This window comes from Ascaphus truei, chromosome 2, assembly GCF_040206685.1.
Source record: "Ascaphus truei isolate aAscTru1 chromosome 2, aAscTru1.hap1, whole genome shotgun sequence".
In the NCBI taxonomy this organism is placed as follows: domain Eukaryota; kingdom Metazoa; phylum Chordata; class Amphibia; order Anura; family Ascaphidae; genus Ascaphus; species Ascaphus truei.
This window is the reverse complement of record NC_134484.1, coordinates 99484392-99506392: the sequence shown is the minus strand read 5'-3', so window position 1 is coordinate 99506392 and position 22001 is coordinate 99484392. Positions and strand designations below refer to the sequence as shown.

Sequence of the window (22001 nt, the reverse complement as noted above, 5' to 3'; positions counted from 1 at the left end):
ATTCTTATGCTCCCCGTGGCTGGGGATTGCCTGGGGCAACCAACTACAGTACAGGCATACCCCGCTTTAACATACGCAATGGGACCGGAGCATGTATGTAAAGTGAAAATGTACTTAAAGTGAAGCACTACCTTTTTCCCACTTTACAATGCATGTACTGTACTGCAATCGTCATATACGTGTATAACTGATGTACAGTGGCGGCTAAACTTACTCTCAGGCGGCCTGCACCGCGGGTAATTTAAAACCCTGTGCAGACGCGGCCGTTTTTTTTCCGGCGCCGCAGGCACTTCTATTGTTCGGCGTCATTCAGCGCTGATTGAAGAAACGGCTGCGCGCGGCCGGCGCGCGGCCAAGTTCGGCGGCTGTCGAAAAAGCCCCGAAAAATTGCGGGTAATTGTAAGAATAAAGCTGTCCGCAGCAGTAAATAATGCATTTGTAACCAAAATAAATACAGTAGGCTTTATTGAAATAAAATGAATGAGAGCAAGCAAGGAGGTGAGAGGCGCGCACGCGGGTCAGTGCTGTATAGCAGCTCTCTCCTTCTCGCTGTCTCTCTCTCTCACTCAGTCAGTCTCTCTGTCTCTCTCTCTCACTCAGTCTCTCTCTCACTCAGTTTCTCTCTCACTCAGTCAGTCTCTCTCTCTCTCACTCAGTCAGTCTCTCTCACTCACTCAGTCAGTCTCTCTCTCACTCAGTCAGTCTCTCTCTCTCACTCAGTCAGTCTCTCTCACTCAGTCAGTCTCTCTCTCTCACTCAGTCAGTCTCTCTCTCTCTCTCACTCAGTCAGTCACGCACTCAGTCACACACACACACGCACTCAGTCACACACACACACACATACACACTCAGTCAAACACACACACAGTCACTCAGTCACACACACACACACACACACGCAAAGATTGCAGCAGAAGATCTTCTCCTTCCCCTCACTGCTGCTCCGTAGTTCACATCACATGCAAAGCTTCGCAGAGCTCTGAGGAGGGAGGAGGGAGGAGGGGGGAGAAGGAGGGAGGAGGGTGGAGGAGGAGAGCGAGGAAGCAGAGTCACGGGCGGAATCATTGGTTTAGCTGCTGCTTTATGGAGCGTGAGTGCAGGGGGAACGGAGACAGATGGGAGGGGGAACTGAGACAGATGGGAGGGGGAACTGAGACAGATGGGAGGGCAGAGGGAACAGGGAGATCGAGCGCATCATAATAAAGACAAGCATGAAGGAGGTTGCAGTGCGCACGCCGCCCCCTGGTGTCCGTACTCGCGAAGCACGCGTACGTACACAGGGGTATGGTGCAACTAAAAATAAATGTACGTACTTGTGAGTGTACGTAAAGCGGGTGTACGTAAAACGGGGTATGCCTGTAATTCTTGGCCATGGGGAGAAAAGCCGTAAGCAACTGGTAAGCCAAAAATGCTTTTTCACCCCGGCCCTTTTTAATGCCTCTGTGGAAGAAATCTCATACTCTCGCAGACTTCCTTCACGACAAACTTATCCTGTCCCAACTCTGCCTTCTCCCATTCAAAACAAACCTACTTTTCTTCACTAATCAACACTCACAAGTCTAACCTACAACACCTCTTCTCTATCTTTGACTCTCTACTCAGACCACCATCTATTACCTGTTTTTCTTCCTCCATTTCACCTCATGACTTTGTTGACTATTTCAAGACAAATAGGGATTTCCATTAATCAAGAGATTTCTTCTGTATCCTCCTCATAGTCTACAACTCTTCCTAACTCTACTCCTGCCTGATAAAGTAATATTGCTGAAACTAATATACTGTTGATATTACTGAAAGGGACTAGGGGGGAGGGGGAGCTATCTGGAGAAGGATTGAAGGCGATGTTCTGTTTCCATGTTGTCTGTTCTGTTAGTGTCCATTTTGTGTGTAAGAATATGTGTGTGGTGTTAGAGAGATTCGCTCACAGTTGATTTACAACTGTGCCTGTAGTTTACACCCACGTTCCTAGTATCAAGAAGTACCTGGTTCCTATAGAGAGCTGTTTTAATCTAGTTTTAACCAGTTTTAATGATCTATAAGATAATTGGTTAAAGAATTAAAGAGTGGTTAGTATATTCTGCTTAGTAACCTATTTTGAACAAAGGAATCAAAATGTATAAAAAGACTGCGTGGACACTCTTTTGAGAGTCTCATTGACTTTTGTTAGTATGATCATACTCTGAATCTGTACAGGCAATAAACTAATTATTATCCACGAACCTGTCTTTGTGAGTTTGCAAACAACGACATGCCTTTCTTGGCTTTTTCCTGTCACAGAGGTGGGCATGTCTCTGCTGAACTCCTCTTCTCTGTCAACCACTTGCCCTCTTGACCCCATTTCTTCCGGTCTCCTCAAAATTCTAATCCCTATGCTCACACACATTTTCAACTCCTCCCTCTACTGTGATACATTTCCCTCCTCATTCAAGCATCTATCTATCTCAATGTCTTATATAGTGCATACATGGGAGCGAACCATGCTCTTATGCTCTTTGCAATAGTTATACTCTGACTCAAAAACAGCAAGCTTGACCCTACCTGTCTCTCTAATTATTGCCCTATCTCCCTCCTGCCTTTTTCATCTAAACTCCTTGAACGCCATGCATAATTTTCTCACCTCCTATTGTCTCCTAGATCCTCCACAATCTGGCTTCCACACTGCTCATTCAAACCAAACAGCCCTCACCAAAATAACTAATGACCTCCATGCTGCCAAAGACAAAGGTCATCAAACACTGCTCATATTACTCGACCTCTGTGCAGCCTTTGATAATGTGAACCACCCTCTTCATCACATCCTCCATACTCTTGGTATCCATTAGAGAGCTCTATCCTGGATCTCTTCTTAACTCTCCCATCATATTTTCAGTGTCTCGTTTGCTAACACCTCCTCTGTGATCTCTCTGTGGGTGTACCACAGTCGTCTGTCCTTGGACCTCTCCTCTTTCTCTTTACACACACTCTCTAGGTGACCTTATGACATCTCTTTGGTTTAAATATCACCTCTATGCTGATGACACACAAATGTACCTTTCAACCCCTGGCCTTACACCTCATAAACAGACCAAAGTCTCTGAATGTCTCTAAGCTATATCATCCTGGATGGCCCTCTACCGACTCAAACTGTAAAAGATGGAGTTCCTCATAGAGTACTTCATCCAAAGCCTGGCCTTACTACTCCCTTCTACATTACTGCTGATAGCACTATCATACACAGTATGACAAGCACAGTGCCTATACGTATGTTACATTTGACTTCTCCATCACATTCACACTGTAGAAAAAAGCTGACATTTTTAGCATTGCAAATTTCCTCTGTCACTCTACTGCTAAAACTCTAATGCAGGCCCTCATTATTTCCCGACTCAACTAGTGTAACCTTCTACTATCTGGCCTTCCTGTCCCCTCTACAATCTACCCTAAACGCTGCTGATAGAATCACTTTACTCTGTCCTAAATCTGTCTCAGCATCTCTCCTAGTGAAATCCCTCTCCTAACTTAAACTCTATATTTCTTACAAAAGTATCCTCCCCTCTTTCAAGGCTATGCACTCGCTATACACTTGCCCGACTCTTGTGTTCTGCTCAAGAATGTCTTCTGTCTACCCCTTTTGTATCTAAAGCCCTCTCCCACCTAAAATCTCTCACCACTGCCCCACACCTTTGGAATGCCCTTCCCCTCAATTGTCAACTGACACCATCTCTCTCCACCTTTAGGACCTTTCTTAAAACACACCTCTTTAACGAAGCTCCGCTGGCTGATACAATACATCTCATATGTACTGCCCCTTGCAGACGCACTTACCAGAACACCCTCCTTCTGTCTCTGTAAGTTTTCCCTACATACCACTTAGATTGTAAGCTCTTCGGGACAGCAACTGTTACTTTTATGTCTGAAGCGCTTATTCCCATTATGTGTTATAATATGATGTCACGTGTATAAATGCTGTGCAGCACTATGTACATGGATGGCGCTATATAAATTAAAATATACATACTATATATATACATTAACACTGAAGATTACAGTGTTGTGATAAAATCTGATCCTTCCGTATCAATGGTTCTTGACTTTCAAATTATTTTTTCTTTGCCATAAAATTAATGTGTAATCACTGTAGCATTACTTTGGTGTACCGAGCTTCTACTATTTTCCGGTTCAGTGTTGATATTCTGTTACCAGGATAATGTGTCATTTTATAGAACTTCTGAACTTCTTACATAGGACACGTGAATTGTGTATTTACATTTTGTTGGTAATAAAGCTCATGGATATTAAGGAAAACTGATCATGGGTCTTCTAAAAGTTTCACACATTTGTCATAAAATATCTTTGTAAAGCACTATTAACCCTTGTTTGTCAAAGCGGTTTGCAGTAAATTAAAGGAAAGGGACTGGTATGTGTTCATTGTTTGTAGTCTATGTACAGATAAATGCTACTGTGTAATATAAAACAGGAAATAAACTATTAAAATCAAGAGACATTTCTGTGTGATAGAGCCCCTGTCAGCACTGTCATTGTGTTATGAATAACCACATAACTATTCAAGCTACAGTAAGAGCACCATAAAGGGTTAATGATTAATACAATATTTCAGATTGGAACACATACAGTACAGTACTTTAAAAGAGTAGAAAATATGCAAATGACCTAACATCACAGATACCTCCATTAGGCACTTTCTTGTACAGTCGTATTTCTATGTCTCCATTAACTACTGACTTGTCCATGAACTGCACACTCTTATAAAATAAACAGACTGGGTAACAGAGGATAATCGCACTTCTGTCCAAAAGCAGTTTTGTAAGATTATGTGGAGAAATGTAAAATTCTAGGAAAAGTGTGTAATGTAATAAATTCTGCAACGCCTGATTGGATGAGCAAGCGAGCGAAGCAAACAATTCAACTAGACTTTGTGGATGCATTGGGTGTGCTTTTTTGTCTGTTTGTGTGTTCTCTCTCCACGGGAAAACACCTTTACCGATTCTGATATCATTTTGAGGGTACCTTTTCTTGATACAAAACATTAAATGTATTATTTTGCAACTTGTACAACATTTTCACACAATCTGATTGGACCTGCAACAGGGACTTATCACTGTTTGAGGGAAACTTCCTCTAAATCCAGCAGTGTGCTGGTTAATTGCACACAGGCAATCAACCAGACTCCACCTGGATGATTAGGACTTTTAGAAAAAGCGTGATCTGAGAAACAGGAAAGAGATTCCTTAGCTCAGGGGTGCGCAAACTTTTCCCTGTGCTGACCTATGCCTGCTTTCCTCTGCGCCTCGCCCCCCCCCCCCCACCGCTCGACCCCAGCATCAAATGACGCGCAGGGTTATGTGACGCGTCACGTCGCCATGGTAACGTGACATCACGTGACCCAGCGACATCATTTGACGCCGGGTTACCATGGCGATGCGTCGCTGGAAGGGAAGTGTATTATAGAGGCCTCGCTCGGTCCTTCTGCATTTCATTTAAATGCCTGGGGGGAGAACGCGGGACCTCTATATCTGCCATGCCCCCCCCCCCTAGAAAATCTTGCGCTCCCCCTCCCCCCGTTTGCGCGGAGCTGCCTTGGCTCACAAGGGAGCTGACATAAGGAAAAAGAGGGCTATGTTCTGGGAGCAAGATAAAAGGGGACCAGACCTTTATGCCTGGACCCTCAAACAGACACCTACCCGGACACCACTGACCTGAAGTGCCACCTGCGTTAAGGTACCGCTGAGACTTTTGGGGTGATAAGTGAGTAAGGGTTCTTTTCCACCCCCAGCCTTGCAGAGAGGGACTGGGAAAGTAAGTTAGCCATTACACAGGGATAGGTGTTTATTTTTGTAAGTATATTTTTGTTTGCTATATTGTTTAAAGGAACAGGCAATAAAGCCTTATTTTAATTTCCACTTAAAACCGGCCTTAGGGATCGGTACTTGGACCCCTGTTTTCAACTTGTTTATTAATGACCTTGAGTCATCTTTGCTGATGATACTAAATTGTGTAAGGTAGTAGAATCAGAGCAGGATGTAATTTCTCGCCAGAAAGACTTGGAGAGACAGGAAACTTGGGCAGGTAAATGGCAGACGAGGTTTAATACAGATAAATGTAAGGTTATACATTTGGGAAGCAAGAATAAACAGGCAATTTACAAATTAAAGTGGGATTAATTAGGAGAATCCTTGATGGAGAAGGATTTAGGAGTGCTTATAGACAGCAGGCTTAGCAATAGTGTCCAAAGTTATGCAGTAGCTGCAAAGGCAAACAAGATCTTATCTTGCATTAAACGAGCAATGGATGGAAGGGAAGTAACCATAATTATGCCCCTTTACAAAGCATTAGTAAGACCACACCTTGAATATTGGAGTACAATTTTTGGCTCCACTCCTGAGAGAAGACAGTCTGGAAATAGAGAGAGTGCACAGAAGAGCCACCAAATTAATAAAGGGGATGGACAATCTAACTTATGAGGATAGGCTAGCTAAATTAGATTTATTTACATTAGAAAAGAGGCGTCTAAGAGGGGATATGATAACTATATACAAATATATTCAGGGATAGCACAAGGAGCTTTCAAAAGAACTATTCATCCCAAGGGCTGTACTGTAACACCTGTATGCCCGCAGACCTGGCCAGTCCCCAGTACTGAGGTGGGTAGGGTTAACACACGCACCCACAGCAGTGAGGGCATGCCCTGAGTGTGGTAGTGCGTTGCCGGGCCTGTAGAAAGATGGTTAGAGTATACTTGTGTAGCCTGGAGCTCCCGCAGCTCCTTGAGACCCCCCTCCCCTTGGGCAGCTCGATCGCGGGTGCCGAAAGACCCGACGGCTGCTTCCAAGGGTGGGGGCTGGAGCAGGGAGCAGCGCGGCTTCCCCTGCCTGCGGCCGGTTGCCGGGGACGCGATCGGGCCGTTGCTAAGGCCGCGATCGCGTCTCTAAGGTCCCGGCGGTCGCAGAGCAGGGCACCGCCATTGAGGACCGTCTCGCGCATGCGCAGTGGACGCGTAGACGCAGGGAAAGCCCCAGAGCTAGGGATAGCTCGCGCGAGCATAGGGACAGCTCAGGGAGAAGAGAGAGAGCCCGGGAAAGCTTGCGCAAGCGCAGTGCAGGGTAGGAAAAGCCCGCGAACCCCTAGCCTACCAGGGAAGGCTCTGAGCTGGGACTACATGTCCCATGAGCCTCTGTATGCCCCATGTGACACCAGGGAGCCAATAGGGCTTAGGAAGGCCAGGCAGGCAATGTGGATACATTGTTTGGGCTTGAGCACGTTTGTCAGTTGGAGCTGGGGAGCTGTGAGGGAAGGAAGGGTGCAGAGAGCATATGCAGCTCCTGCATCGAGTAAGGTCCCCCACATCCCAAGTAAGGCCCCAACTCCCCACCAGGTTAGTGGGTAAGTGTTGAGGGACGGCCCAGATAGGGACGCTGCCCTTAGTGCGTGTCTGTGTGCTGTCTTGTCAGGATCACGGCTGGCAGTGCTGTGAGGCCTGACAAGAAGGCATAGTGCTAGTGTGCAGCAAGTTGCTGTATGCGTTCTGAAGTTTGCAGTGCGTAGCTGCTCGTGCTAGTGTTAGGGTTCCAGGTTGCTGTGTTGAGTGTTGCATGTGACGCTGCCTGTACTGAGTGCAGTGTGTGTGCAGCGTGTGTTACTGTCTGCCGGATGACTGAGAGCTGTGTGTCGGCTGCAGGCGCGTTAGGATAAGTGAGTTAGGAGCTAGTGGTTCAGTGAGTGTCAGGACTGGGATGAGTTAGGGGAGTGGGGCAGGTTATTACCCCGCAGGCCCTAGGAGTTTTCCCCAAGCCACCCCAGGTTGCGGTTCATCAGGGACAGGCCCTAGGTTAGGGTTCCTGTCACGTTAGGGATAGATAGGGATAGCGGCGGTTGCTGTTCCCGTGAGACGGTGTGTTACCGAGAGACTGTTGTGTTCCCGTGAGACGGTGTGTTACCGAGAGACTGTTGTGTTCCCGTGAAGCGGTGGGACCCTCGTTGGGGTTCCTGGAGAAGTACCTGGATAGGATCAGACGGAGGCATCGCACGTCTGACCCTTTGAGAAGAGTGTTGCAGGCCCGAGCATCGGAGTGCTCGGAAGGTACCTCTGTATTATATGTGCACCAACAGGCCTATTAGTTCATAGTGACTGCGCAGTCACCCACGTTCTCTATTAGAGTGCGGGACATTGGGTGGGGATTCTCGGGACACTGGGTGGGATCACCTAGTGTTGGGAAGCGTCCTGCGCGACGCAGTAAGTGTCTCCTCTAGAGAGGGACACAGGTTATGATGTTGATATTGCTGTGATCTGTTTCTTGCATGTTGAGTAAAGTCCCTAGTTAATATATATCTGTGTGAGTATCGATGATTGGTATTGTCCTACGAGGAACCACTCCCCCTAGGGTGGGAGCCATCGCAGGTGGAGGCGCTGCATCGTTGAAAGTAAGTACCCTTAATATAAATGCCCCAGGTTCCCCATGGCGGAAGCTCAGCCCTCCTGTGAGCCAACAGGTATAGCACCACACTGAGAAGTAGTCAGATACACCTACCCACCCCAATCTCACTTAGGGGGGGGGGGAAAGAGGGCTACATTTGGAGGCGCTGCTGAGATACAGACCTGGGGTGCCCTGTTCCATTTTTTTCCCAAATTGTCCAAGTCTCAATTTTTTGTCGCCATGTTTGTGAAGTCCGGACACGAGGTCCTTGCCTGGGCTTTGAGGCAATATATGGAACCTGGCCGGGTAGTGGCAGTAGGAGGCCTTCCCGCAACTATGCCCGCGGTTGAGGTTCAGTACACTATGCGTAAAATTCCAGGGTGGCCGCACGCATGTGTTTTAGATGAAGAACACGATTCCACGGCCCCATGGAAATCAATACTTTTTGTAGCAACCCCCACTGCGGATATATGCCTGGCAGAGGCACCGTCCGCCCTGTGTATGCCCAGGGGCCCGCCTGAGGGATACCCCCTGGTTTACGCAGACCTAGTAAAATGGCGTCTCCCGCCAGAGCAGGGGAGCGCACGTGCTGCTGGCTGCAAGCCTGCACTAAATAGTGTTGAAGAAAACTGTCCGGGATTGGCGGGAAAACCAGAAGGCTACCCCCCTATCTATACAGAGAGCCCTAGTGTAATTGCAGAGACTGTGATTAAAATGGAGTCTCTCTCTAGCAGTGAGTCACACCTAAGATGGCGGCTCCCGCCAAGTGGGGAGAGCACCAGGACTGTGCAAGAAATTGTTGCAGAGTATTGTCCGGGTTGGGCGCGAAAACCCGAACCCCGCCCCTGCACTGTGAGTGACTCAGCACAGAGCCAGAACCACTCCTTTGCAGAAAGGGCCCCTCCTTCAGATTCCACCAGGGGGAGCAAGCCTTGTTATCTTCAACCATACAGTGATGCAGTAATAGACTCTTGGTTTTCTGAGGAGGATGATGAGACAGACTGTTCTAGGGAGGAGGAGCCTGACCTCTATATCACTCTGAGTTGTGCTGAAGTAAAGTCTGTCTTCAGGGAGAAATTACTTAGGGATTCCCGCTACCAACCACCGGTTGTGGAGGGCCCGTGTGCCGGAGTGAACATTTCAGATCCGGTTCCTGAGCGGGACGAGGTTGAAGTCCCATCGGTGGCGATGCGCCTACCGGCGAACCACCCCAGCGATGATACAGAGGATTCACAGGGTAAGGTGTATATGCCCCCATCTTCTAGTGAATCCAGCGACCAGTCACTTGTGGTGATGCGCCTGCCGGCGGACCACTTTAGTGCCAGCAATGAACACCCTATCTTGGCGGATGCAGAGCCTGCTGTGGGCCCGTGTGCCCTAGAGGAGGTGTATCCCGAGGTTGCGGACCCTGCTGTGGGCCCGTGCGCCCTACAATGGTCAGTCCGACCTACTACCGAGGTACCATCGGTCCTGGAATGGGGACCAGTACCAAACGACGATGAGGGTGAGTCGACTGCCCCAGGGGTGTCGGGGGTGAGCCTCCAGGTGACCGCGGAGCACGATGGCTCCTTAAGTCTGGTCACCCGGGCGAAGGGCTCCCCTCTGCATCGCGTCCTGGCGGAGGTGTCCTCCTTGGGAGAATCCATCCCAAGCCAGTGGAGTGGTAAGGAACTCCCTAACTCCCCACAATCTCCGATGGAGCTGGCCGTGAAGAAGGCCAGAGTTGCGGCTTCTGAACGGAGTATGAGCCCGTGCGCTCCGACACAAGTGGTCCCAGGACTGGGATCCAACGCTCCCGAGTTTTCAGCGTGTAAGTGGACTGCCCCAGAAGTACCGGGGGCAGGTCCCAAGACGGCCGAGGTGGGAACTGACAGCATCCCCGAGGATCTGTTGGCCACCGTGAATCACCGCAGTGGTCGGGTGTCTACTCTTTACCCCCGGTCAGGTGAAACAGAGACATTGCCCAGTGCTCGCTTTTCAGTGGAAGCCTCGCAAGTCCGTAGGGACAAGGACTGTGTAAAGGAAGATCCAGGGAGACTGACCTCCTTTAAGCCCAAAAAGGAGTGTGCCATTCGCCAAGTCGTGGACCGCGGAAAAGGTCCTGGCCTCCTGGTCTGCCGCATCCCTGCCACGGATGACCGGGTAAGGGTCTGCTTCAGAGACACTGTGCTACTCCTTCCACCAGGGGGAGGAAGTAGCGAAGAGCCAGTAACTGTCGCTTTAGAGTGTGCTCTCCAAGAAATTTTTCTAGGGGAGGCTCACGGACGCAAAAGTGAGGTACCCCCACATGTTCAATTAGGGGCTCCCCACAAATGGTCTCAGCACGCTTCGGTTAATTGGTGTGAAGTGCAATGTAACCTGAAGGGTAAATTCGACACGTGTTGTATGTTCTGTGCCATGCATTTTAATTGTATAAACCTTATGTCAGGGTATGGCGTTCTCCAAGCGAGGACGTTGGATTTTCCACCAGGGGGAGAGTGTAGCCTGGAGCTCCCGCAGCTCCTTGAGACCCCCCTCCCCTTGGGCAGCTCGATCGCGGGTGCCGAAAGACCCGACGGCTGCTTCCAAGGGTGGGGGCTGGAGCAGGGAGCAGCGCGGCTTCCCCTGCCTGCGGCCGGTTGCCGGGGACGCGATCGGGCCGTTGCTAAGGCCGCGATCGCGTCTCTAAGGTCCCGGCGGTCGCAGAGCAGGGCACCGCCATTGAGGACCGTCTCGCGCATGCGCAGTGGACGCGTAGACGCAGGGAAAGCCCCAGAGCTAGGGATAGCTCGCGCGAGCATAGGGACAGCTCAGGGAGAAGAGAGAGAGCCCGGGAAAGCTTGCGCAAGCGCAGTGCAGGGTAGGAAAAGCCCGCGAACCCCTAGCCTACCAGGGAAGGCTCTGAGCTGGGACTACATGTCCCATGAGCCTCTGTATGCCCCATGTGACACCAGGGAGCCAATAGGGCTTAGGAAGGCCAGGCAGGCAATGTGGATACATTGTTTGGGCTTGAGCACGTTTGTCAGTTGGAGCTGGGGAGCTGTGAGGGAAGGAAGGGTGCAGAGAGCATATGCAGCTCCTGCATCGAGTAAGGTCCCCCACATCCCAAGTAAGGCCCCAACTCCCCACCAGGTTAGTGGGTAAGTGTTGAGGGACGGCCCAGATAGGGACGCTGCCCTTAGTGCGTGTCTGTGTGCTGTCTTGTCAGGATCACGGCTGGCAGTGCTGTGAGGCCTGACAAGAAGGCATAGTGCTAGTGTGCAGCAAGTTGCTGTACGCGTTCTGAAGTTTGCAGTGCGTAGCTGCTCGTGCTAGTGTTAGGGTTCCAGGTTGCTGTGTTGAGTGTTGCATGTGACGCTGCCTGTACTGAGTGCAGTGTGTGTGCAGCGTGTGTTACTGTCTGCCGGATGACTGAGAGCTGTGTGTCGGCTGCAGGCGCGTTAGGATAAGTGAGTTAGGAGCTAGTGGTTCAGTGAGTGTCAGGACTGGGATGAGTTAGGGGAGTGGGGCAGGTTATTACCCCGCAGGCCCTAGGAGTTTTCCCCAAGCCACCCCAGGTTGCGGTTCATCAGGGACAGGCCCTAGGTTAGGGTTCCTGTCACGTTAGGGATAGATAGGGATAGCGGCGGTTGCTGTTCCCGTGAGACGGTGTGTTACCGAGAGACTGTTGTGTTCCCGTGAGACGGTGTGTTACCGAGAGACTGTTGTGTTCCCGTGAAGCGGTGGGACCCTCGTTGGGGTTCCTGGAGAAGTACCTGGATAGGATCAGACGGAGGCATCGCACGTCTGACCCTTTGAGAAGAGTGTTGCAGGCCCGAGCATCGGAGTGCTCGGAAGGTACCTCTGTATTATATGTGCACCAACAGGCCTATTAGTTCATAGTGACTGCGCAGTCACCCACGTTCTCTATTAGAGTGCGGGACATTGGGTGGGGATTCTCGGGACTCGACGCAGTAAGTGTCTCCTCTAGAGAGGGACACAGGTTATGATGTTGATATTGCTGTGATCTGTTTCTTGCATGTTGAGTAAAGTCCCTAGTTAATATATATCTGTGTGAGTATCGATGATTGGTATTGTCCTGCGAGGAACCACTCCCCCTAGGGTGGGAGCCATCGCAGGTGGAGGCGCTGCATCGTTGGAAGTAAGTACCCTTAATATAAATGCCCCAGGTTCCCCATGGCGGAAGCTCAGCCCTCCTGTGAGCCAACAGGTATAGCACCACACTGAGAAGTAGTCAGATACACCTACCCACCCCAATCTCACTTAGGGGGGGGGGAAAGAGGGCTACACTTGCAACGCCTTGGGATATAGAGTTCGGTTAGTGATGTCCGTGTGGCAGAGTCTAGGGCAATAGAGAGGAGGATAGTGATGTCCGTAAGCCAGAGTCCAGGGATAACAGAAGTCAGCAAAGTCGTGTGCGTAAGCAGGGTTCAAGGGCAGGAGAGATCAGGGTAATCCAGTACAAGCAGAGGTCAAGCCAGGGAGATCCAGGGGTAAGCAGGAGCAGGAACAGAAGCTGGAAAACACAGGAGAGCCAAGCATAGGACTGCACATACAGAGGTTACAGAGCAATGAGTTAGAGCAGGGGAGCGCAAACTTTTTGTGCTGCGCCCCCCTGTCTCTCTGCCCTCGGCTCTCGCGCCCCCCTGCCTTCCTTCAGCCGCGTCAGATGACGCTGCGTGGGCGTGTGACGTCAGGTCACATGGTGCCGCGGCGTCTATTGACGCCACGTTGCCATGGCGACGCAACACAGTCGGCTGAATCCCGGTAAGTAAACAGTTGCAGGGGCCTCACGCGATCCCCCGGCATTTAATTTAAATGCCTGGGGGAAGAGCACGGGGCCTCTGCAACTGCCCGCGCCCCCCCAGCACAATCTCCCGCCCCCCCTGGGGGTCGCGCCCCCCACTTTGCGCACCGCTGAGTTAGAGGACAGACAGGGGTTATAAAGGAGGGAACACCAATGGGAGAGAGAGGAGGAGCAGAAGGTGAAGAGAGAGGCAGCAGGGATACTGTAGGTGAGAAGGAGAGGAGGAGGAGACAGGTGAGTCAGAGAGGGAGATAGCCTGTACAGCATGAGAGGAGGAGCCAGGGGTCTGGGAAGGCCTACAAGAGGAGCATATGCGCACGCCCTCTGTAAGGTTAGAGTGCGCACGCCCTCTGTAAGGTTAGAGTGCGCACGCACAGGCTGTGTCAAGAGGCGCGCGGAGCGCCGCACCTCAGGGGCACCCGCCAAGGCGGGGGGAGAACCGGGGGAGAGTCTGCAGGAGGTAAGGGGACCGGAGCGGGAGCAGAGAGAGACTGTGAGCGGGGAGTGCTGTAGAGGGGAACGGGAGACTGAGAAGACGCGCGTGCCCAGCGGGGAACGCGCGCAGACGCTGGGAGAGCATCAGGGGCTGCCACAGAGGGACGGATGCGGGAGGAGGAAGGAAGAACAGAACGGGGAGGCAAGGAAGGGACAAGAGGCAGGAGGGAGCGCAGCGCCAGGGACACATGGAGGGGAAGGAATCCCCTGAACCGTCACATGTACAAAGGACTCGGGGGCAACCCTTAAGGTTGGAGGAAAGGCGATTTCACCAGAAGGAAAGGGTTCTTTACAGTAAGGGCAGTTAAAATGTGGAATTCATTACCCATGGAGACTGTGATGGCAGATTCAATAGTTTTGTTTAAAAAAAAGGTTGGACATCTTTTTAGAAGGGAAAGGTATACAGGGATATACCAAATAAGTATACATTGGAAGGATGCTGACCCAGGGAGTAATCTGATTGCCAATTCTTGGAGTCAGGAAGGAGTTTCTTTTTCCCCTTATGGGATATCATTGTATGATATGTCACTGGAGATTTTTGTTTGCCATCCTCTGGATCAATAAGTACGTATAGATATAGGATAAAGTATCTGTTGTCTAAATTTAGCATAGGTTGAACTTGATGGACGCATGTCTTTTTTCAACCTCATCTACTATGTAACTATGTAACTACAATATGTATCTATGTAACTGTTCATCCATCACGGCCTTCTTGAAAATAATGAGTATTGTTTTTGATTTTTGAATCTTTGGACAGTTTGTTGCGAATCATATTGTCATTGTTACATGGAAGTGTTTTACAGTTTGCAATATTATAGTACTGTAAACGTATTTATTTTCAAGTCGCAATAATGTGAGAGTTGAAGTGATATTCAGTATTTACAGTTTTATTTGACTTCAAAACAGTGCTTGACCGTTGTGATAGACGCTGCCTTTCTGAACAACTACGTTGCCGAGGCCGTGACTGTCAGTGGAAATTAGTCTTATTTATAGGCTCGTATAATACCACACAATAGTGTGAGAAGTAAATTGGCCAGACATTACTGTTTTTAACTGAAGTTTAAGAATACTAGGACAATTTGATGACAAAATCCAATAATTTAATTGTGCCCGTGTTTCAATCCTGGTTATGAATCTTTGTCGTTTTAGGATTTCTCGCTCATCCCACAACATGGGATCAAATATAGGGCTTTCCTAATGAAGGTGAAAGGGAGAAAGGGATTCAGCTCAGGGACATGGTGAACATATAGAGCGATGCAGTATGTATAAAGCATCACATTGCTCTGAAAATAATACAACTTGCATCTGACTGCCTCACTTTGCTTTCGTGTATTAAAATACTTTGTATGATTGAGTAATTTGGGAAGTCGTTATATAAGGAGAATTAGCATCTATTGATGCAAACGGGTGCAGATTTCCAACTTTGTCTCAGCAAATAAACATATCGGGTTTAGGTGACACTACTAAGAAAGCTTCATATACTGTACAAGCCAGCGACGCAAATTGAAATTCTGGTTCCACTTCATCAAGGACATTGAGTCATTTTAGTGTTACCCTCTAAAAGTTTTTGTGTAAGACCTTTTGGGGTCCAACTTGTTGTGTTGGAAGGCCTTCCCTTTTTTGACCGAAATACTGTATGCAACTATAAATACATCTTTCTAATTAGGAAATGGGGTGGGATTGATATATTTTGGATTTATGGTATGCAGGCCTGAGAGCTAAAAGGTTTTCATTTTTGTATTGCTTTGTTACCCCTAATAACTCAGCAGCGCCATGAGGAAACCTACTCACTTTCTGCATCTCTAATTGTTAAAATAACACATTGATTATGAGAGCTCAAATCCATAGACCATAAAGCAGGAGCCAAATAGCAACCGCACTTTGTCCTTAGTTCTTTTCATCCCAGAGCTGGATCATCTTTCTCCCGCTGTCAGCGCCTGTATAATACAGAAAAGGCTTATTACCAAAATTTGCATCTCCATTACATGCGATAAAGCAAATTTGTTTTTACTGTACCAGAAGTTTAAAAGGTAACTCATCCTTGTTTATAGTGTTTTTGTATAGTCCTTTAGAAAACGCCGCTTCACCAGTCTCTGTCTCTCTCTCTGTCTCTGTCCAGTCATTTGTCTCAAATGGAGAGAAAGAAATTGCATTATAAATTACATGTAAGATACAAGAAAAACAAATAAGTCAGAAGGATCAGTGTGCAAAAAAGCTACATAAAGTTAAGAATAGCTGCATTCTATCCCTGTTTCATTATGGTGTAAATGGTAAATAATGGAATTGTCAGGTCTTAAAGACGGCTCAGGCCTTTTCATAATTAAACAGTGTCTGTCAAAAAGCCAGGTCATTTCAATTGATGGAGCAGCATGGGAAAATGGTGTTGCCAAAAGATTTCTTGTTCAATAGTGTTGAGAAGAGGGCACTCAGGATGCATGGCGATAGGTTACCAAGGTGATCTTCTTCTTAGGGGCCATTCATATAGCTGTGGAGGGCACAAGTCCAAAGGAGATCTTACATGTTGCAAGAAGAGGAGCTAGCAATTTCTTTACTTTTGAGTAACTCCGTGGAGAGGCTGGTGGAGTCCTAAATATTATATTGTTACTGAAGATTTGATAACATACATTTTACGTCATAAATGTCTTTGTCCATGGACCTTAATAAGTGAGATTTGAAGGTTATAGACAAATATCAATTAACCTCTTTGCTGCCAGAAATACCTGTAACACCTTGCCTTGTATACAAATATATATTGCAGAATACATTGTTGGCAATCCACCCTAACAATTTTTTTTTCTCACAGGGTTTGAACCCCGGAGTCTTTTAGGGTTTAACCTTGCTATTTTCAGCTGTGGGAACCCCACACTCCTTTATTTACTAGTGAATTTGCTGGTATAATCATCTGGTTTTAAAAGTGTATTTAAATGGCCGTCCAATAGGAAGCTACAGTACAACCAATGATGTTGCGGCTTGCTGTTGGCCAGAGATTTGGTAGTCATTTTCTTTCCCCGTGGTGGGAGATTTAAACACAGTAACTTCAATGGTATCTCCGGAACCAGGGGGACCGAGCTGAAAAAAGCTTCCGGTTACCATACTGTGAAAAATGGAGGTAAAAATTCAATGAGATGGGGAACTGCTCCTTTAAGTTTCAATGGATCAAGTCTGCTTTCAGAATGAACCTGGAGCCCTGAGCTATTTGGAGCCCTACAGAGATGCTTAGTTTGCCCATGCCCTAATATCGCCTATGCTAAAGTGGAGGGATCTTCAGTGTATGCCTGTCCTAGTTATTATTCCAGGGGGGACCCTTGTTTTGATTAATACATTTGAAATAATTTCCTCTTGTTGATTGGAGTAATCATAGCCATTCTTTTGAGACTAAAGCCAGAAAAAATGTTTAGCGAATGTACAGTATGCATTTCTCCCGGCGGCCACCATTCGCACATTCAATTCACCTTGAAGTTCCAGACCTTGAAATGTTAGAAAGGGAGAGACACACCTGTGCACACAAAATGGGAAACCCCATGGGTATCTGAAAATAGCAGTCATATACAATTAGTAATTTCCAAGGTATTTCAGGTGTGCTCATTTTTTGTGCATGCAGTAGCTGTCTCTCCACGTGTTTGAAGGTATGTTTGAGAGAATACGTATAGCACTTGATACGCTCCCAATAACTATTCTGCATCTCTACTCATCCTCTCTACTCAGCCCCTCTATTCCCATCCAGACTCTGAGATAGGGAGTATGTTATGAGCCCCCAAGTTAACTGTGGCTCTGTGCTTAAATCAGGCAATATTATATTTCAGGGCGTAGCTCCATTTGTTTGATTAAAACATGGTAAGACTCAAAGTAGCTGTTTTGGGTTATTGTGCAATAACGGATGCAATAATGTATTTTATACCCTTATTTCTATTTCAGCAATTATAGTTCTGCATTTTATGAAAGAGTATTTGACTTTTTGGACTGTGCCTCAATTTATATCTGTTTTCCAAGTTTACTTTTTCTTTCCATTGTTGGTCTTCATTTTTGCTCAGTGTGTGTGTATACAGTATATACATATATGTATTACAACACGGAGCTGGCGCTTCTTTCTTTTTGTAATTTTTGTGGTCAGGCTTGATAATTTTAGAAGCTTTTGCCTTCTCCATATGGACTGTTCCTGATGCTGGAGTTTTTTTCATCTTCCTACTCCATCTTTATATTGGTTTGATACCTTTCACTTTTTTACACTACACACAAGTTTAAAATTTATATTATATATCATTGATTTTTTTTTATATCACTTTGTTTTACACATTTCACTATATATCATTCACTAACTAGTGCTACTATTTTTTTGTGTTGTTATATATACATATATATATATATATATATATATATATATATATATATATATTTGTGTTCTTTTTCATGGGTATCCTGTATTATAGACCTGATTCTACACCCACATATTTTTGTTTAATTAACCTTACTAGGCCCAGATGCACTGGGGTCCGTTATCCTAAGTTAACGCTTCATTAATTACTAAAGAGTATCTGCAAAGCTCACTAACACAATGTTAATTGCTGTTTTGTGCAAGAAAGGGCATTGCATTAACTATAATGGGCGTTAGTTACTGTATATGCAAAAGAGGTGTTCCTACGGACCGCCTTACCACAGAGCTCTATTATACTGTGGGTGATGCAGGGATTTAACGAGATGTTAGTTGGGTGATACCAAAAGGTGGCGTTGCTCACATCCGAACTCTGAACTATTATTTTGGAGGAGAGAGCGTATGGAGAGATTGATACCTGTGCGCAAAATGAAACACACCTGAAATCTCTCTCTCCTCTCTGGCAAAACCCAAATTTCACGGCCCTGGATGTAACGCCACCCTTAGGTAGGAGATACTGAACATGATCCATGTTACAGTGGCGGCCGCCTTTAGCCTCGTGGGGCCGTTTCAGCGCAACTTTTAAAACCGCGGGCAGATGCAGTGTTTGATGCAGCATGTTCCGGTATTTAAAGCCGCGGCCGCGTGCATTGTATTGGCGCTGGCTCGGCATGAATGCGGCATGAACGCGGTGAAGTGTGTGGCATTCGAAAAAAATACCCAGACAAAATCGGAGATGTTGGAGAATAAAAGGGGCCGTGACAGTATTTCAAGCTAATGTGAGGCAGTGCCAACTTAACATGGTGTTAAGCCCATCAGGACTAGTGGTTGCTTTTTTGCATATAATTAGTTGTGTGGCTATGCGTTAACCTCAGGAAATATGACGTCTGTTATTGATTTTGATAACATTCTGTTATCAGTACTGGCTTAACTGATCTGTGTAGCTCTGGGCCTTAGTTCTCACTTTTTCCTTATCTTTTCACTCTGCTGAATTTTCCTATAAAAAACTATAGAGATAAAAAAAAAGAAACATGGGTTAACCGAAATCACAGTGTTGCAGTACAATAAATACTAAAGTGCTGTATTATAGTTAATGTAATTGTTGTGTGAGCATGGACCATTTCCTCATTAATAATAATATATTATATTTGACAATTACTCTACGAATATTCAGTATATGATTGATGTATCAGCTGATGTATTATTGATTGATTTATTCCAGAGGACCTTGATGATCTTAGAATGGAAGGTGTAACTAGCCTGATACCATCTGGGAGCAAATTCAGCCAGGGACGAAGTACTTACACCATTGAACCTCAAGCAAAAGTCACATTAAACATCTGCTCAAGGTGTGCAAGGTAAAAATAGTATATAACAAGTGAAGGCATAGAAAAGCTATGGCATGACATTTAATTTTAAAAAAAATAGTAATTATTTTCAAACTTTATAAAATAACTTTTTCATTAAGCTAATTTTAAAATAAGAATTTGGAGGCTAATGTGATGTGCAGCACTACTCTAATCCAATACAAAGTACTATTATTCTGCCCTCCACTGTTCAGATTCTTCTGAAACCCAACTCCGGCCGTGACAAAAACAAGGCACAAAAATGCGCTTCCAGTTTGCTCTACAGGAAATGCTTCCATTATGAGTACATATAGTCTTACAATGTGACATTTCCTGTTTGGCAAGGTCAGATGGAATAACAGGAATGTGTTGGGGTTTGTGGAGAACAATATTACATCTGATAGTTTGTAATCCCAGTCAATTCTAGAGGGGTTAAAAATCTGGTGGGATGGTGGGGCCAGATATTCTATACTATCTCATCTCCGTAAAATATATACTCAATAAATCCCTGTCAGGCTAATTATCCCTTGTGATAGAAGGAAGGGGGGTCGTATGTATTATCTTATCGCTACTATTGTGTGTGTGTGGGAACCAAGTCAGTTACAGTTCTTGATAATAGAGTGCTAACCATGTAAAAAATACTCTTTTGGGGGTGGTTAAAGGGTTAGCTAAATTTCATAAGTTTGCAATCTGTTCGCTAAACATTAAGTCAAAGTGCAGTGCATTTTCACTTAATTTCGCCTCAAAATTTTTACTAAATTCAGAGACTATACTGTATAGTCCCGTGCAGTTGTCCCCAGGTGGCACCCACTCCTGCCCCTTCTCACCGCTGCATGAAATATGATGCAATAGACCATTTTACTGTAGGATCACTCGCCATTGAGTGGCAATAAAAAGAATTCCCACAACAAGGAGGTGATTCCTCTGGGTGCATGACCACATCCATGTAATGCCTGGGGGCTCAGGGAGGAGGCTGGAACACCATCCGGAGCCTATCACACCTCAACTTCCCCAGGTTGCTTCTCTCTAAGGTCCCTAGCAGAGCCATCATTTCTAACAATGTGACACTCAACTTCTCTGGCAACTACTGGTGCACCTGACCTTGTAGGTCTTTTAGCAGTGAGCATCACTGCTGTAAGTATTCCTAATTGCTGTCCTGACCCTCCACAACAACATCACCACCACCAATGGTTTCTCAGCCCCAGCTAGAGCAGAAGCAGCAAAGGTGCTGGTGGGACTGGCACTTTCAGGTGGTACAGCTAATGACAGATTGAAGGACATACATTCAAAACCTGTTATGAGGTTTAACAAGGTTAAACTCTAGGCTGTGGTCCAGAATCACTGTCACCACCCTGACTTGCTACATTTTCTGCTCACAAAGTAAGCATCAACACTCACTGACACTAGCGTGACTAAATCAATTGCGGATTATGACAAATAGGAGACTGCTGCTGGCAAAAGTGACCCTAACAGAATCTCACAATCCAACATAGAAAATGACTAACTCTCATAGAGAGCCTGATTCCTCTTAGCCAGAGCTCACAAAACATACTACTGTGCACACTATGTGGAGAGGATATTCAAACTAGTAAGCGTTGAGAAAATGTGTGTACAAATATTATTTTTATTATATGTAACACACTTTCCCCCCCCCCAATCGCAGATAGGGACCATGTGTGGGAATACACCTGTGTTACCGTGTGTGGTGCGTTTCCTGATAGGCTCACAGAAGGCCTGAACCTTCCGCCGCAGGGAGCCTGGGGTATACTTGATTCTTCGGTTACAGTGCCTCCACCTGTAAGGGATCCCAACAGGGTGGACTGGTCCTCTTACAGGAACAATAATAATAATGCACGCACACAATATATGCTAGCAACCTTTACTACAAGAGATAACCTTGGTACTCTGTACCACACAGTAATATACATAGATATATATGTAAGTTCACCCCACCGGATACCAACATGGATGTCCACACAGTACATTGGGTGCTGGGCACCAATTCCCTGATGTCCCTTTCCCTTATGTCCGGGCCCACCCAAAGTGTTGGAGATAGCGCTATCCTGTGGAGTGTTAGTGCACTGAATTAGGTACCTGCCCAGGGCTCCTGCACCCGGGTACCACAGAATAACAGAAGGGGATCCGTCTGATCCAACGTGTCATCCACCTACGCGTGGGGTAAATTCCAGCGTGGATAATATCACCGTACCGTCTATACTGTGGGGCTGGTCTGTCTCCAGTCTGCAGGCCACAGTCACAGCGTCACATAATCCTCTGTGCAGATAGTCTCTATCCTGAGTGATGTCTGATCCCAGACACAATGATCAGGGCTGCACAGCAGATGAGCGGTGTCCCTTAACTCAGGCAAGTAACTAAGGGGCAGGTTCCTTACTTAGGGCCTGTCCCTGAAGCAACCACAAGCTGGGGTAATAGTAGTAAATATCTGGGGCCTATGGGGGTAAACTGGCCTAGTGCAGGGGCTACTGCTCCCTGCACCTACAACCTCCCTTAACCAGCTCCCAGCTCCAACTGCCCAACGTGCTTCCCTGTCAGCCCCCCTACTTCCTTCCTCCAGAGGATCCTATCCCCCTATT

The 22001-nt window shown here is 46.9% G+C and overlaps 1 protein-coding gene across 3 annotated transcripts in view; it reads left to right on the top strand.

Moving 5' to 3' along the window:
• Positions 1 to 22001, top strand: part of C2H8orf34 (chromosome 2 C8orf34 homolog) — a 464168-nt gene that overhangs the window by 206188 nt on the left and 235979 nt on the right. For 2 of the 3 annotated variants that reach the window (XM_075583770.1, XM_075583766.1), the window contains exon 8: positions 19284 to 19419. In XM_075583770.1, coding sequence (XP_075439885.1) covers positions 19284 to 19419 — 136 coding nt within the window. The remainder of the gene's footprint in view (positions 1 to 19283; positions 19420 to 22001) is intronic. The other variant, XM_075583769.1, reaches the window with a different exon arrangement.